Raw genomic sequence first — 14,973 nt, 5'->3', positions numbered from 1 at the left:
TGTCAGGCTCCAGCTTCTGTCACAGAAGCGCACACTTCTCCTGGCTATATCCCCAGAGAAATGACTTTTCCTTTCTGTCCCCAGGCACTGAGCAACCGTGGCCAGCACAGCATCTCCTACACACTGTCCCGGAGCCACTCAGTCATAGTCGAGTACACACACGACGGTGACACAGATATGTTCCAGGTAGGCTCAGGTGCCCCCACAAGCCTCCTGGCCACTGGCCACCAGGCCTGGATGCTCAGCTCTGCAGGTGTCCCAGGGGGAGGCTGGCGGACCAAAGGCCGGGGGGCAGGTGCTTTGGAATCCTCAGTGCAGCGGACCACTCTTCAGACGAGGAAGCAGGATACCTGAGGGAGGGCTGTTGACTTCCCACTCACACAGCAAGTCAGTGGCTGGATCAAGGTTCACACCCAAGCCTGGACTCCCAGGCTATGGGAGACATACAGTTTAGGGGTTCAAAGTGTGGTGTGAGAGTCCTGCTGCTTGGCCTCTGCTCCCAGTTCTGTCACTTAGTAGCTGGACGACTTTGGGCAAGAGTCCCTTAACCTCTCTGGGCCTTGGTTTCCTCATCTGTAAAGTGGGGCTAATTTACAGTCCCACCTTCATTGGGAAGATTAACTGAGATCTGCACACGAACTGCTTAACATGATATATAGTAAATATTTACTCCAAATTCACTGTTTTCTACTACTATTTGAGCCTTCCCAGACTATGGGTGTCAGTTACCCTTTCACTGTTCTATCTGCAAATCAACTAGTTTTTTTTTTTGGTTAATTATTTATTTGGATGTGCCAGGTCTTAGTTGCAGCATGAGGGATCAAATTCCCTGACCAGGGATCAAACCCAGGCCTCTTGCACTGGGGAGCATGGAGGACTGGGCCACTTAGCCACTGGACCACCAGGGAAGTCCTGCAGATCAGCTAGTTTTTAATTGAGTGGGGCGGTTCCCAGAACTGTGGGGGAGACAGAGTAAGAGAAACCCAAACAGCAGTGATTGGATGTGGACGTCTGGGGAACTGGGGTGGCGTTATCTCCCTGTCGTTTGGTCACCCTGCCCACAGAACAGCTTCCGGGAGCCCTGGGGTGGGAAGCCCTTGGCACTGACCTTTGCACACACCATTCCTGTGCTTGCCCTCCCCTCCCTCACAGATTGGCCGCTCCACAGAGAACATGATTGACTTCGTGGTGACAGACACGTCCCCTGGGGGAGGGGCTGCCGAGGGCCCCTCTGCCCAGAGCACCATCTCCCGCTATGCCTGCCGCATCCTCTGTGACCGCCGGCCACCCTATACTGCCCGAATCTATGCCGCTGGCTTCGATGCCTCCAGCAACATCTTCCTTGGAGTGAGTGAGCCCCCCCAGGCAGGGTGCAGTGTTGCATCTGAGAGTGAGCCCAGGGGTAGGCTGGGGAGGGGCAGCCTCCAGGGGTGATGGACCAGCCTGCAGTAATCATAACCACAGCCTATGCGGGGATTAGCACCCCCACTTAACAGATGAGCAAAGTGAGGCTCAGAGAGGTCAGGTGATGCCCGAGGTCATCCAGTGCCAATTCTAGTCCTCTCTGGGCCACCTCTGGGCTCCACCGTACAGGGGCAGCACCCCCGGCTCGAGGCCTGCTGGGGGCCGCTCAGGGATGTGATCTGATCCCACGTGTGGTCCCAGGAGCGGGCAGCCAAATGGCGGACCCCCGACGGGCTGATGGACGGCTTAACCACCAACGGGGTCCTGGTGATGCACCCAGCAGGCGGCTTCTCTGAGGACTCAGCCCCGGGTGTCTGGCGGGAGATCTCGGTCTGTGGGAATGTGTATACTCTGAGGGACAGCCGCTCGGCACAGCAGCGGGGGAAGCTGGTAGGTGGCCTGTCCACCCTCCTCCCCATCCCCTCGTCCTTCCCGGGGCCCTCCCGATCTGCCCTGCCCCCTGCCCAAGCCAGGAGGTGATCTCCAGTCCTGCTGCACAGGGCAGCCCCCAACAGGCTCCATGTAGGGGTACATGCCATTTACCCCACAGAGGGGACCAGACCAGCATCTCCAGGTGTAGCCCACATGCTGCCAGAGGCCCATGGGGTGATGTGAAGCAGCACGCACAGAACATGGCACAGCTCCACGCGCTTCTGAGGATGTCAGCAGCTGAGACTCACAGCCTCTTAAGAGGGTGACACTTGGCCTGTGTGTGAGCAGTTTATAGCCTGAAGTGTTGGTGGTTTTTAACGTGTCTGTCACGTTCAGGCAAGATTAGCTTTATTCTTTCCCAGCAGGAAAGGGCCTTGGAGTAGTGCTAACACAGGTGATGGGGAACCTAATGTTGGGAGCTGGGAGAGTCCTAGAGAGAGATGTGGCTTGCCCAATGTCACATGGCCACGATCCTCAAAGGGGCCACATAGAGGTTTTCCTAGGTGTGAACATGTGGGGCAAGGAGATGCCGAGCCTCGAGGAAAAGCATGGCTTATCTTCCCAGGGCCTCAGTTCCACTGGGAGATCTGGGGAAACATTATTTTGTAAAATTAGGCTTGTGAGCCTCTCACTGGTACCCGCTACTGAGCACCTACTATGTCCCAGGCACTGTTCCAAGTTCTCACACTGATTCATGAGAACCACTTGCTACACAGGGAAGTAAAACCCATCTTGAGGACAAGGAAATTAAGACACGGAGGGGATAAGTTACTTGACCAGAGACACAGAGTTAGTAAACACTGAGGCCAGAATTCATGCCCAGACTATCTAGCGCTAGAGTCCTTGCTTTTAATCTCAGCCCTTAGGCTTTGGGCTAAGCTGGTGTTTTAACACAGGAGACTCTGCCATCAGGGAAGATGAGCTTGAGAAAATGTTTTAGAAAACTTCCATTTTGGTCCAGGCCTGGTTTTTGGCCAGTATGTGGCATGTGGGATCTTAGTTCCCCGATCAGGGCTTGAACACTCTTCAGGGGAAGCACAGAGTCTTAATCACTGCACCACCAGGGAAGACCCAGTCCAGAGTCCCGTCTTTGTGATTTGACAGATGAAGTGACCAAGGCGCAGGTTTCAATGAGAATAAGGCATGGTGCCTGCCTGGGATTATTATTATTATTATTATTATTATTATTATTTTGGCCTTGCTGCCTGGCTTGCAAGATAAGATCAAATCTTAGAAGACTTAGAATCAGGGATTGAACCTACACGTGCAGCAGTGGAAGTGCAGAGCCCTAACCACTGAAAGTCCCTGCTAGTTTTTTGGGTTTTGGTTTTTGGGGGATGGTGCTTACCCAGGACCACTTTTCCTGCTGGTCCATGGGGCTTCTCAGTCTCCTCTGGTCCTCTGCCCCAGCCCTTACCCCTCTTCTGACCCAACCCAACCCCTCTTCTGACCCAGCTAGCCCCCCGGGGTCCAGGGTGCACCCTCCAGGGAGGTTCAGGGGAATGGATGGGTGGCTTGACTGGGGTGATGGCGGCCGGACGGCTGGGGGTTCAGGAGCCCCTTGGGCACGAAGGCCCCTCTGCTGCCCCTGCAGGTGGAAAACGAGTCCAACGTGTTGCAGGACGGCTCCCTCATCGACCTGTGCGGGGCCACGCTACTGTGGCGCACACCGGCCGGGCTGCTGCGGGCGCCCACGCTGAAGCAGCTGGAGGCCCAGCGGCAGGAGGCCAACGCGGCGCGGCCCCAGTGTCCCGTGGGCCTCAGCACCCTGGCCTTCCCCAGCCCGGCTCGCGGCCGCACGGCACCCGACAAGCAGCAGCCCTGGGTGTACGTCCGCTGCGGCCATGTCCACGGCTACCACGGCTGGGGCTGCCGGCGAGAGCGGGGCCCCCAGGAGCGCGAATGTCCCCTCTGCCGCCTCGTGGGGCCCTACGTACCCCTGTGGCTCGGCCAGGAGGCCGGCCTCTGCCTGGACCCCGGGCCGCCCAGCCACGCCTTTGCACCCTGCGGCCACGTCTGCTCTGAGAAGACTGCCCGCTACTGGGCTCAGACGCCACTGCCCCATGGCACCCACGCGTTCCACGCCGCCTGCCCCTTTTGTGGGGCCTGGCTCACCGGCGAGCATGGCTGCGTCCGCCTCATTTTCCAGGGGCCGCTGGACTAGGCTCCCCGGGGCCCCTTGCTGCCGCGCCTGCCTGCCCGCCTGGGTCCCCCACCTCCAGGGAGCTCTGCATGTGAGACTCTACCTGCTGGCTCATCGCCACACCAGATGGACGCGTTGGGTGGGCGGTGCCCTTCCCCTCCTAACTTGGGCTCCAGAGGGGGTCCCTGGACCCCCACCCCAGACAGAATGATGAGGCTCTCAGCACCAGCTCTGTCCTGGGCTGATGGAGGGAGGCCCAGCCCTTTTGCCCCCGCTCTTATAGGGGCATCCCACATCATGCCGCCTACACTGTGCCGCTGGGGGAATGAAGGGGCCACAGGTCCCTGACCCCCAGCTTAGGCTGGCTGTGCCCTGAGCCTGCCAACCCAGTTCTAGATAATCACCCCGCCGCTGCTGCCCTGGGTTCCCCTATAAACCTGCTGCTCAGCTGCCCTCACGAATCTGCGTGTCCCGCATGCGTGCAGTGCCTCCAGCCCCGAGTGAGTGCCGGGTGGGCGGCAGGCTGGGACCGACATCTGCGGATACCCACTGGGGACTGGACTCCTTGCCAAGTGTTATCTGGGGACACAGACTTGGTTCCCTGCCTGATAGAGTTCCCAGTAACTGAACGACAGACCAATTACTGAATGACAGCATGGCTTCCTGTGTGCTAGGATCAGAGAGTCATCAGGAGTTGTGAAGCTGGTCTCACAGGTGGCTAGAAAAGTGAGACAGGCTTCACTGGAGGGGCTTAAGGGCTCTGCTTTGGTGGCCTGCTGGGAATCCCTACAGTAAAGGGGGTGCTCTAGGCAGAAAGGGGGCTCAGGGCAGGCTCAGGTGTAGGTATGCAGGGAACTGGGTGAGGGGTTCAGAGTGGCTGAAGCATGGGCTGCAGGGGGCAGAAAGAGGCTGGGACAAGAGGCTGGGGCCGTGCTGACAGGGAAGATGCTGGATGGAGGTTTGCATCCTCATTTCTGGACAGTCAGGGGTTGAGGAGAGGGAGAGGACTTGTGGTCCAGAGCGTTGGCTGTGACACAAGGGCTACTATCAACCAAATGCCCACTGCGTGCCCTGCACTGCGCTAATGGTAATAATAACTACGTTCATTAAGCACTCCCCAGTCACCAGGCTCTGCTTCTCAGAGGTTTTATTTAATTCTCACAGTAACCCAGGGAAGGAGGTGTTACCATTTCTGTTTACAGGGAGATTAAAGAACATGGTCCAAGTCACACAGTTTAGAAAGTGGTCAAGTCAGATTCTAATCCACAGCTGCCTGCCTGGCCTCAGAGCCTGCCCTCTCCTCCATGGCACTGGGCAGCTCTCCTTGGATGGGGTGGGAGGAGTTGGGAGGGCAGCCCAGGTAAGGGGAACAGCATGGGCCAAGGTGTGGCAGGGAAAACGCTTGATGACCAATGAGCTGGGTATGGAGGGAGCAGAAACGAATGAAGGGTGGGAATGTTGGGCTGGCATCTGGTGGGCCTTTGTTGCCATGGAGACCAAATCTGAACTGGATCCCTATTCATCCTGGCCCATTCTCACCTCCTCCTGAGAGCCCAGGCAAGCTCGGGGTGCTACTGGGGTTGCCCCAGACCTTTCCTGGGACAAGCAAGCTGGAAAGATTAGGTAGATGGAGGTTCTGGAAATATAAAATTCTGAAAAAGAGCCTCTGAATACCAACTCGACCTGGACATAATCCCTAATAGAAGGCAGAGCCTTAGATATTCCAAGGGGAGGGACCTGCCCCCTTCCACACAGCTGGTTGGAGCCACAGATATCAGACCTGGGGCTGTTGAGAGGACAGAGGGTATTTGCTGGTGGTGAGATGAGGATGCGATCAGATTCTTGCTTCACACCGCCACAGCGGGGGAGCCCCAATAAGGATGCTGGGGTGGACATGGGAGCATTGCAACTCCTACTCACACACACACACACACACACACACACACAGCAGTAGGAATCCAACTCTTCCCAGCTCTCTGTTCTCTGTTGGGAACCAGACAGGGGAACACTTGCATGCCATTTCTATCAGGGAATCTCAGACTCTAGAAGGAGAGACAAGCAAAAGGCACAGGTGCCATAAGAGGGAGAACTCAGAGTGTTGGTGGAGGGGTCAGACGGCTCTGCCCCTTTCTAACTCTTGGAGCCTCAGTCTCTTTAACTGTTAAATGGAATAACTGTACCGCCATTACCAGGTGGTTGTGAATGTATGAAGGGCACCTGTAGCATAGGATGTACTTAATACTACTTCCTCACCTACCCCTTCTTTATCCCCATGGGAAAGAGCCAAGGCTAGGGGTGGCTATGACTCCAGTGAGTGGACTGTTGCATGTAATTCTGTGTGTGTGTGTGTGTGTGTGTGCATGTGCGCACACACATGTGTTGAGCAGGTGGAGGGGACAATGTGGTGGAAGGCTGGACCCCGGTTCAGGGACACCAGAGGACTTCCTGGGTGGCCTTAGGGAAGTCAGTGAATCCATTAGCCTCCGTTTCCCCATATGTACTCTAGATTAAATTATATCCTAACTCAGGTTTTTTGCAGGAATTAAATGAGATCCTCCATGTCAAGCTGCTAGCATAGAACTTCAGGAAGTGCTCTTATTAGCTGTCTTGATGAAAATGCAGCTTGGCTGGGGGTTTCCCAGGAGTACTGGGATCTTTCCTTGGCTTGAGCTGCCCACTGGTGGCGATGGACGGCACTTCCTCCTTTATCCGTGTACATGTCAACCTCTCCTGAGTGTCAGGGAAGACTTTACACCTGTTTTAAAGACAATAAAAATTGGGGCACAGGGAAGAAGAGGGGCTATTTTCTAGGTACATAGACCAATTTATTGAGTTCCTCCCTGTCATGATCATCACCATCAGTGCCAACAGCACTGTTGTGCCAAACAGGGCCTTGGGCACCTTTTGTGAATGAGAAACTGGTGTGGGTGGTGGACACAGCTGCTCTGGGCCTAGACACAGGCGTGGCAAAAACTGGCAAGGAGGGTGTATGGATTTCAGGGTAGACCCTCTCCTCCACACTTCTCTGCACTGCACCCGGGGGCGTCAACACTGTCAACACTTCCCTCAAGCTTACAACTTCCCTCCAGGAAAGACAGATTTTTAGCCCGGTTTTCTGACTGAGGAAGTCAAGACTCACAGAGGTAAAGAGACTCATCGAAGGACACACAGCTACCAGGCAGTGGAGGCCCGCCTCAACCTTAGATGGCCTGGCTCTGCTCCATTTCTGATATGGGACCCTCAAAATGTTCCCCACTTGGCCCAGGCCAGGTGCTAGGCACTTTCACATGCCATTCCCCCACCCATCCCATCCTCTTGTGAGTTTCTCCAGACATGCAGCCTCGGCTCTGCCCTGGGTAGCCTTTTGGGGTTGTGGTCGGCCTTCTCATCCATCCGGCACCTGACAAGCACCCCGAAACTGCCAGGCCCCTCGCCCCTTGTTCAGAAGAAACTGAGACGCGAAGATATTTAACTGCTGCCCTAGCCAGGTCCATGGCGAATCCGACAGGGTACAAGGCAGCACCTGCGGGCGTTTCTCCACGTCCCCCGCCTCCCCTCCCCCCTACCCCCGACCCGCACGGTGGGACCATCTCAGCCCCGGCTGGAGCCCGCTGGACTGTGGTCTCGACTCCCTAAACGGGAGTCTCGTCACTACCCATGGTCCTGGGTTCCTATACCCAAAACTGAAGTCGGGGGACTCAGAAATCTAACTCCAAAGGAGAGCGGGGGTCAGGACTGTGCGGGGGTTGTCGCCGGTGCTCGGTTCGTAACAGCCACGCTGCCCCGCCTGGTTTCGGGGTACCTTCTCTGCGCCGTCTGTTCGGACTAGGCCTGGGCCAGGCTGAACACGGAGGTTTCTGACCCCAGCGCGTGTACCGCCTGCGGACAAAAGGCCAAGGCCGCAGGGGCCATTCCGCTCTCCACCTCGTAGCGCCTGGGGGGCGGGGAGCCGGCTGGCCGGCTCAGAGCTTCTATTGGCTGGAGGCGATGCCCGTCCGGGCCCCGAGGCTCGGCAATTGGCTGGTGGAGGCGGAGTTGGCGGAGCCCCAATGAATGGGGGAGCCGGAAGCAGGAAGTGAGTGTGCGATCGGAGCAGCTGCTGCAGGTGAGGCGCGGCGACCGGGTTTGGGGGTCACCATGTGTTATCCTCGGGGGACAGGGCGCGTCTGGGCCGAGCTCAAGATCATTCCTTTTCTGCCCCCCATTCCAAATTAATCGCGGCCCCGAAGCCAAGGATCGCTCCGGACAGCAAAGGGTTAACGTCCCTTTCGGAACCCAGGGGCTTGTGCCATTTGGGAGCAGCTTCGGGAGTGGCGGGGGTGGTAGGAAACTCTTTCAGAGTAAGAGAGGGCGTTGTGAATACTCTGGGTTGGGAGACACCCAGGTCCTAACTAGGCAGCAAGACTATCGATAAGCTGCTTGGCGTCTCTAAGCCTCAGTCTCCCTATCTGTAAAATGAGTTTTCTCTCCGCTCTGAGCTTCTGCAGCTAGGGAGGGTCCCCTGGCTGAGCACAGGGAGAGGTCAGGGGGATAAGAGTGGGACTGATCCTGCCAGCAGTGAGAACTAAAGAGTACAGGGAAAATCTTGTACTGCTGTAGGTACCTTCTGTCGATCAGGCTGACCTTGTGACCTCATCTAATTTGCATAGCCACCCAGTGAGGTTGGGGTTATTATCAGAGGCTGTCTTCTAGAGGTAGAAAAGTAAAGCTGACTTGACATTTGGAGTCTGGGGTGAGCCAGTCTTGGAACCGGGGTCTTCCAGCTGGGACTCTGTCCTTGTGAACACAGTGGTGGGCAGAATCGAAGAACATGCAGGATAATTCTGAAGGGAAGGCTAGGAGATCAGAGAGGGAAGAGGGGTGACCACGGAGAGGGGCCTGGGAGCCCAGAGATGTGGAAGCTCGCTTTTGACCCCTCCCTTGTGTTATTAGGCAAAGCACCCCGCCTCCCTGGCCCTGGTCTCTCCATCTGTAATATTGCTGCTGCCGCCAAGTCGCTTCAGTCGTGTCCGACTCTCTGTGACCCCATAGACAGCAGCCCACCGGGCTCCCCCGTCCCTGGGATTCTCCAGGCAAGAATACTGGAGTGGGTTGCCATGTCCTTCTCCAATGCATGAAAGTGAAAAGTGAAAGTGAAAAGTGAAAGTGAAGTCGCTTAGTCGTGTCCGACTAGTAGTGACCCCATGGACTGCAGCCCACCAGGCTCCTCCATCCATGGGATTCTCCTGGCAAGAGTACTGGAGTGGGGTGCCATTGCCTTCTCCAATCTGTAATACTAGGTAGTTGGATTCAGTCTTTAAGTTTGGGAGGCCACAGGCTGAATATTGCCTGCCAGAATATTGTGTAATCTTCTGGGGTGAGTCACCTAACCATCTCTGAGTCTCACTTGGCATATCTGGTGCATGGATGCAATGGGATTCCCTTCCTCATTCAGACCGTGAGCATGCAGACTCAGATGTACATGCCGTTGGTGTGGGATAAATGATGCCTGTGATCACGGTGATGGTTCTCAGCAGGGCCCATGGCGGACACCCAGTACATTCTCCCCAATGACATCGGCGTGTCAAGCCTGGACTGCCGAGAGGCCTTCCGCCTGCTGTCGTCCACAGAGCGTCTCTATGCCCACTACCTGTCACGGGCCGCCTGGTACGGAGGCCTGGCAGTGCTGCTGCAGACCTCCCCTGAGGCCCCCTACATCTATGCCCTGCTCAGCCGCCTCTTCCGTGCCCAGGATCCCGACCAGCTGCGCCAGCATGCCCTGGCCGAAGGCCTTACTGAGGAAGAATATCAGGTTAGTTCTCCCAGGCCAACTTGCATTCTGGGTGTGAGGGGCCGGGAAGCAGGGGTCCAATGGACTCTCTGTCTCTCTCTGAATTAGATCAAAGGTTTTAAACACAGGGACATCCCCTCCTGGAGTCTCAGTCTTCTCATCTACAAAGTATGCCTGAGGGTCGTCTGTACCTCTTAGGGTTGTGGCCCCCTGATGAGATAAATGATGGCTGTTATGATGATCACGAGAGCTGTGGAGTAGAGGAAACAGCTGTGGAGGTTCGGAGACGGTAGAGGAATGAGTCCAGTGTAGGAATCTGGAGGTCTGAGATCTGGACCAGATCTTCTTCTACCATGTTGCATGTCCCTGGGCAGAATGTTCTGCCTGTCATCTTGTTTTTATCTCATCTGTGGGTCTGTTGGCCAAGGAATACATGAATGCATTCTTAATGCTTTACAGCATTGCAGAAAGGCACAAGATAAAACACGAAGATCATTTTTTCTCAATGCCCAGCCCAGAGGTAACCACCAAAGATGATGGGTATATAGCCTTTTCAGTCCTCTGTCTACACTGCATACCTGTACAAGTAGAAATACACATGTGTTAGTTGCTTATTTTCTCTTTCACATATGAGATCACATTCTATAGATTCTTATGAGTTCTGCTTTTTTTCACTGAACACTATATCTTGGAGAACTTCCATGGGGTACACAGAAATCCACCTCGTTTTCTTTTATTGACTGTGAAGCATTCCATAGCTTTGTACGATGTAATCGTACAAAGTTTAGTCCTTTGTATATTGATGGACATTTAGGTTGTTTGTCATTCTTACAAACAAGACAAATAAGCATCCTTAAGCATGTGTGTGACTAGGATCTATTTTTAGAAGCAGAATTGCTGGGTCAAAGGCTCTGTGCATTGACAGTTGACTAGTGTTGTTAAATCATTTTCTGAAAAAGCTTCTCCAAGAATGTATAAGGATACAGTTTTTCTATATGTAAAATAAAGGGATTAGATTGCTTATCTCTGTGCTGAGGCCCAGGCTGTTTCTTCTATTTTTTGTTTGAACTTTGAGTAATCACATCCCATCTCTAGGCCTTGATTTCCTCATTAAAAGAGGGAATAGCTGGGAAAGTTAATGGAAAAGTGCTACCCAAGTATTCACTATTTACAGTGGGATTGTTTTGTTTGGAAGTAGCAGAAACCCACCTCAAATTGGCTTAAATGGGAGGGAAAAAAAATCATGACTCCCAGTTTCTGGTCTGGCATGTTGGGAGCTTAGATGTTACCCATCTCTTCTAACAAGTAAAAAGCTGAAGAAATTGAAAAACCAACAACTCTTCTTAGATCCTTAAGAGAAGTGAGGTTCCAGAGCAAACTGCAGCCCCCAAAATTGGAGAAACAGACAGGCAGGTACAGAGAGTCACAACTTACCAGAGCAAAAACTCATGAACAGAAACCTCCATGGAACAGTGCTGGGGTAGGAAAATTGGAACTGTAATTGATGAATTGCTAAAGGCTCAGTGTGGACAATTCTGAGAGTTGAAAACTCCAGGGGGAACTGGACATAAGGGGTCCCCACACTTTGGGGGGTTTTACCTTCAGGAGCTTCACCTGGTTCTCACAGTGAATTTCAGAGGAAAAAAAATCCCTCTTGCTTCGGGCAGGGGGAGGTGAGAAGGAGCCATTTTCAAAATATGCTAGAGCATTCTGTTCTTCTTAACATGATCTGCCCTCAGGAGAAACTATTTAACCAGAACCAAACCTGTTAGGGATTTATTGGAGCCTAACTAATCTGGAAGAAGGGAAACACACAACTCTAGACAGCTCTGACCATCCGGTCCCATCTAAAAGGAGTGGGAATATGGGGCTGAGAAGAACATGTCAAGTTCAAAGTCCAGCAGCAAAGGCTCACTAAAATCATGGGACTCTAGAACACTTCCCCTGCCACCATTCCTTACCATCCCACTACTAAAGGCCTATTTAAGACAGTTCCTTTTACTCAGCACATCATGTCTGGCTATTAAGAAAAAAATTACAAAACATTCTTAAAGGCAGAAAACACAGCTTGAAGAGACAGAACAAGTATCAGAACCAGACTCAGATACGGCAGGGATGTTGGACTCATCAGACCAGGAGTTAAAACAACTATGACTAATATTCTAAGGGCTCTAATGGATAAAGTAGACAGCATGTAAGAACAGATGGGCAGTTTGGGATTAACATATATACAGTACTATATATAAAATAGGTAAATAACAAGGACATAGTATATAGCACAGGAAATGATACTCAGTATCTTATAATATCCTATAATGGAAAAGAGTCTGAGAAAGAGTCTAAAAGAATGCTAGAGGTCAAAAAATATTACCAGAAAGGAAGGGCACTTTTGATGGGCTTATTAGTAGACGACACAGCAGAGGAAAGAATCTCTGAGCTTAAGGGTATCTCAATAGAAACCTCCAAAATTGAAAAGCAAAATGAAAAAAGACTGAAGAAAACAGAATAGGATATCCAAGAACCACGGGACAACTATAAGGAATATAACATATATATAGTGATAAAACCAGAAGAAGAAAAAAAAACAGAAGAAATATATGAAATAGTAATGACTGAGAATTTCCCCAAAGTAATGTCAGATACCAAACCACAGATCCAGGAAGTTCAGAGAACACTGAATAGGATACTAAATGCAAAACAAAAAAGAAACAAACCTCCATAGAGGCATATCATGTTTAAACTACAGAAAATCAAAGAGAAAGAAAAAAATCAAAGAGAAAGAAAGAACCTAGATGGAAAAAATATCTACAGAGGAACAAAGATAATAATTACATCTAATCTTTCAGAAATCTTGCAAGCAAGAAGAGTAGACTGAAATATTTATAGTGTCGAGATAAAAAGCCACCAATCTAGAATTGTATGCCCTGTGAAATTATCCTTTAAAGTGTAGTGGAAATAAAGACTTTCTCAGACAAACAAAAATTGACGGAATGTGTTGCCAATAGACCTGTTTTGCAGGAAATGTTAAAAGAAGTTCTCTAGAGAGAAGGGAAATGATATAGGTCAGAAACTCAGATGTACATTAAAAAAGAAAGGAAAAGCTGTGGTGAAGGAATAAGTGAAGGTAAAATAAAAACTTTTATATTTCTTATTCTTAACTGATCTAAGAGATACATTTATCCAAAATAATAATACCAGCAATATATCCAACTATGTATGCTTATGTACAAGTGAAATGAATGACAGTGATATGAGGGAGGGAAGGCAAGAATTAGGATTATTTTATTATAAATGGACCATGAAATGGACTTGGATTAGTTGTAAATGCATATTGCAAAGTCAACCACTAAAATGTCTATTGCAAAGTCAACCACTAAAAAAAGTAAAAAAAGAAGTGCAATTGATATGCTAAGAAAGAAGAGAAAATGAAATTGTATACAAGGCTAAGTTCCAACCACCAAGGTAGAATAAGAATGGACGACAGGTGCCAGCATGGTCGGGCTCTGGTGACACTCCTCTTCCGGGCTGCAGATTGCTACCTTCTCGCTGTGTTTTCACATGGTGGATCATATGAGCTAGCTATCTGGGGTCTACTTAGTAAACGCATAAATCTCAATGAGGAGGGCTATGCCGTCATTCATGATCTAATCTCCTCCCAAAGGCTCCCTCTCTTAATAGCCATCACCTTGGAGGTTAGGTTTCAGCATACTGGTTTTGGAGGGACACAAACATTCAGATCATAGCAATCAATAAACCTCTAGCTGCTGCTGCTGCTGCTGCTAAGTCGCTTCAGTCGTATCCGACTCTGTGCGACCCCGTAGACGGCAGCCCACCAGGCTCCCCCGTCCCTGGGATTCTCCAGGCAAGAACACTGGAATGGGTTGCCATTTTCTTCTCCAATGCATGAAAGTGAAAAGTGAAAGTGAAGTCGCTCAGTCCTGTTGGACTCCTAGCAACCCCATGGACTGCAGCCCACCAGGCTCCTCCATCCATGGGATTTTCCAGGCAAGAGTACTGGAGTGGGTTGCCATTGCCTTCTCCGAAACCTCTAGCTAGACTAAGATAAAAGGTGAGAGGTCACAAACTACTAGTATCAGGAATGAAAGAAGGAAAAAGAAAAAGAAATTAAAGAAGGGCTATCACTACAAATTCATGGGCAGTGAATATTCATGGGCAATATCCTTCCAATGATAATCAAAGAATACTCTAAAAAAGCTCATATGCACAAATTTGATAACCTATACGAAATGGACCAATTCCTTGAAAGACAATCTGCTAAAATACACAAGAAGAAATAGATAATCTGCAAAGCCTGTATCAAAGAAATAGAATCAATAATTAATAAACAACCTTCCAAAACAGAAAACATCAAGCCAAGATAAGTTCACTACTAGACATTTAAGGGTGACATTATACCAACTCTCTACAATCTTTCAGAAGAGAAAAGCAGAGGGAATACTTTCTAACTCATCTATGAGGCCAGTATTACCCTAACACCAAAATCAGACAAAGATTACAATGAAAGAAAACTACAGATTAGTATGCCTCAAGACCATAGATGCAAAAGTCCTCAACAAAATAGTAAATTGAATCCAACAATGTATAAAAAGAATTATGCACCATGACCAAGTGGGATTTATCCCAGCTGTGCCAATCTGGTTCAGCATTCAAAAATCAATAAATGTAAATCATCACATCAATAGACTAAAGAAGAAAAATCACACAATCATATCAATAGATGCAGAAGAAGAAGCATTTGGCATTTGACAAATTCTAAGATTGCCGGGAGAAATATCAATAACCTCAGATGTGCAGATGACACCACCCTTATGGCAGAAAGTGAAGAGGAACTCAAAAGCCTCTTGATGAAAGTGAAAGTGGAGAGTGAAAAAGTTGGCTTAAAGCTCAACATTCAGAAAACAAAGATCATGGCACCCGGTCCCACCACTTCATGGGAAATAGATGGGGAAACAGTGGAAACAGTGGCAGACTTTATTTTTCTGGGCTCCAAAATCACTACAGATGTGACTGCAGCCATGAAATTAAAAGACGCTTACTCCTTGGAAGGAAAGTTATGACCAACCTAGATAGCATATTGAAAAGCAGAGACATTACTTTGCCAACAAAGATCCGTCTAGTCAAGGCTATGGTTTTTCCTGTGGTC

At 50.6% G+C, this 14,973-nt stretch overlaps 2 protein-coding genes across 5 annotated transcripts in view; both read left to right on the top strand.

Moving 5' to 3' along the window:
- The window catches only part of PELI3 (pellino E3 ubiquitin protein ligase family member 3), a 10,697-nt gene extending 5,429 nt beyond the window's left edge, over nucleotides 1-5,268 (top strand). For 2 of the 4 annotated variants that reach the window (XM_010837753.1, XM_010837752.1), the window contains 4 exons: nucleotides 85-186; nucleotides 1,153-1,347; nucleotides 1,666-1,854; nucleotides 3,491-5,268. In XM_010837753.1, coding sequence (XP_010836055.1) covers nucleotides 85-186; nucleotides 1,153-1,347; nucleotides 1,666-1,854; nucleotides 3,491-4,060 — 1,056 coding nt within the window. In that variant the 3' untranslated portion in view covers nucleotides 4,061-5,268. The remainder of the gene's footprint in view (nucleotides 1-84; nucleotides 187-1,152; nucleotides 1,348-1,665; nucleotides 1,855-3,490) is intronic. The other 2 variants (XM_010837754.1, XM_010837755.1) reach the window with 2 other exon arrangements.
- Nucleotides 5,269-8,105: 2,837 nt separating this feature from the next.
- The window catches only part of DPP3 (dipeptidyl-peptidase 3), a 32,130-nt gene continuing 25,262 nt past the window's right edge, over nucleotides 8,106-14,973 (top strand). The window contains 2 exon segments of the mRNA XM_010837751.1: nucleotides 8,106-8,144; nucleotides 9,553-9,830. Of these exon segments, the coding sequence (XP_010836053.1) occupies nucleotides 9,561-9,830 (270 nt within the window). The 5' untranslated portion in view covers nucleotides 8,106-8,144; nucleotides 9,553-9,560.

The sequence above is a fragment of the Bison bison genome, unplaced genomic scaffold (assembly GCF_000754665.1).
Source record: "Bison bison bison isolate TAMUID 2011002044 unplaced genomic scaffold, Bison_UMD1.0 scf7180017864080, whole genome shotgun sequence".
In the NCBI taxonomy this organism is placed as follows: Eukaryota; Metazoa; Chordata; class Mammalia; order Artiodactyla; family Bovidae; genus Bison; species Bison bison.
Note: the sequence above shows the minus strand (reverse complement) of the source record. Positions and strands in the feature narration are given on the sequence as shown.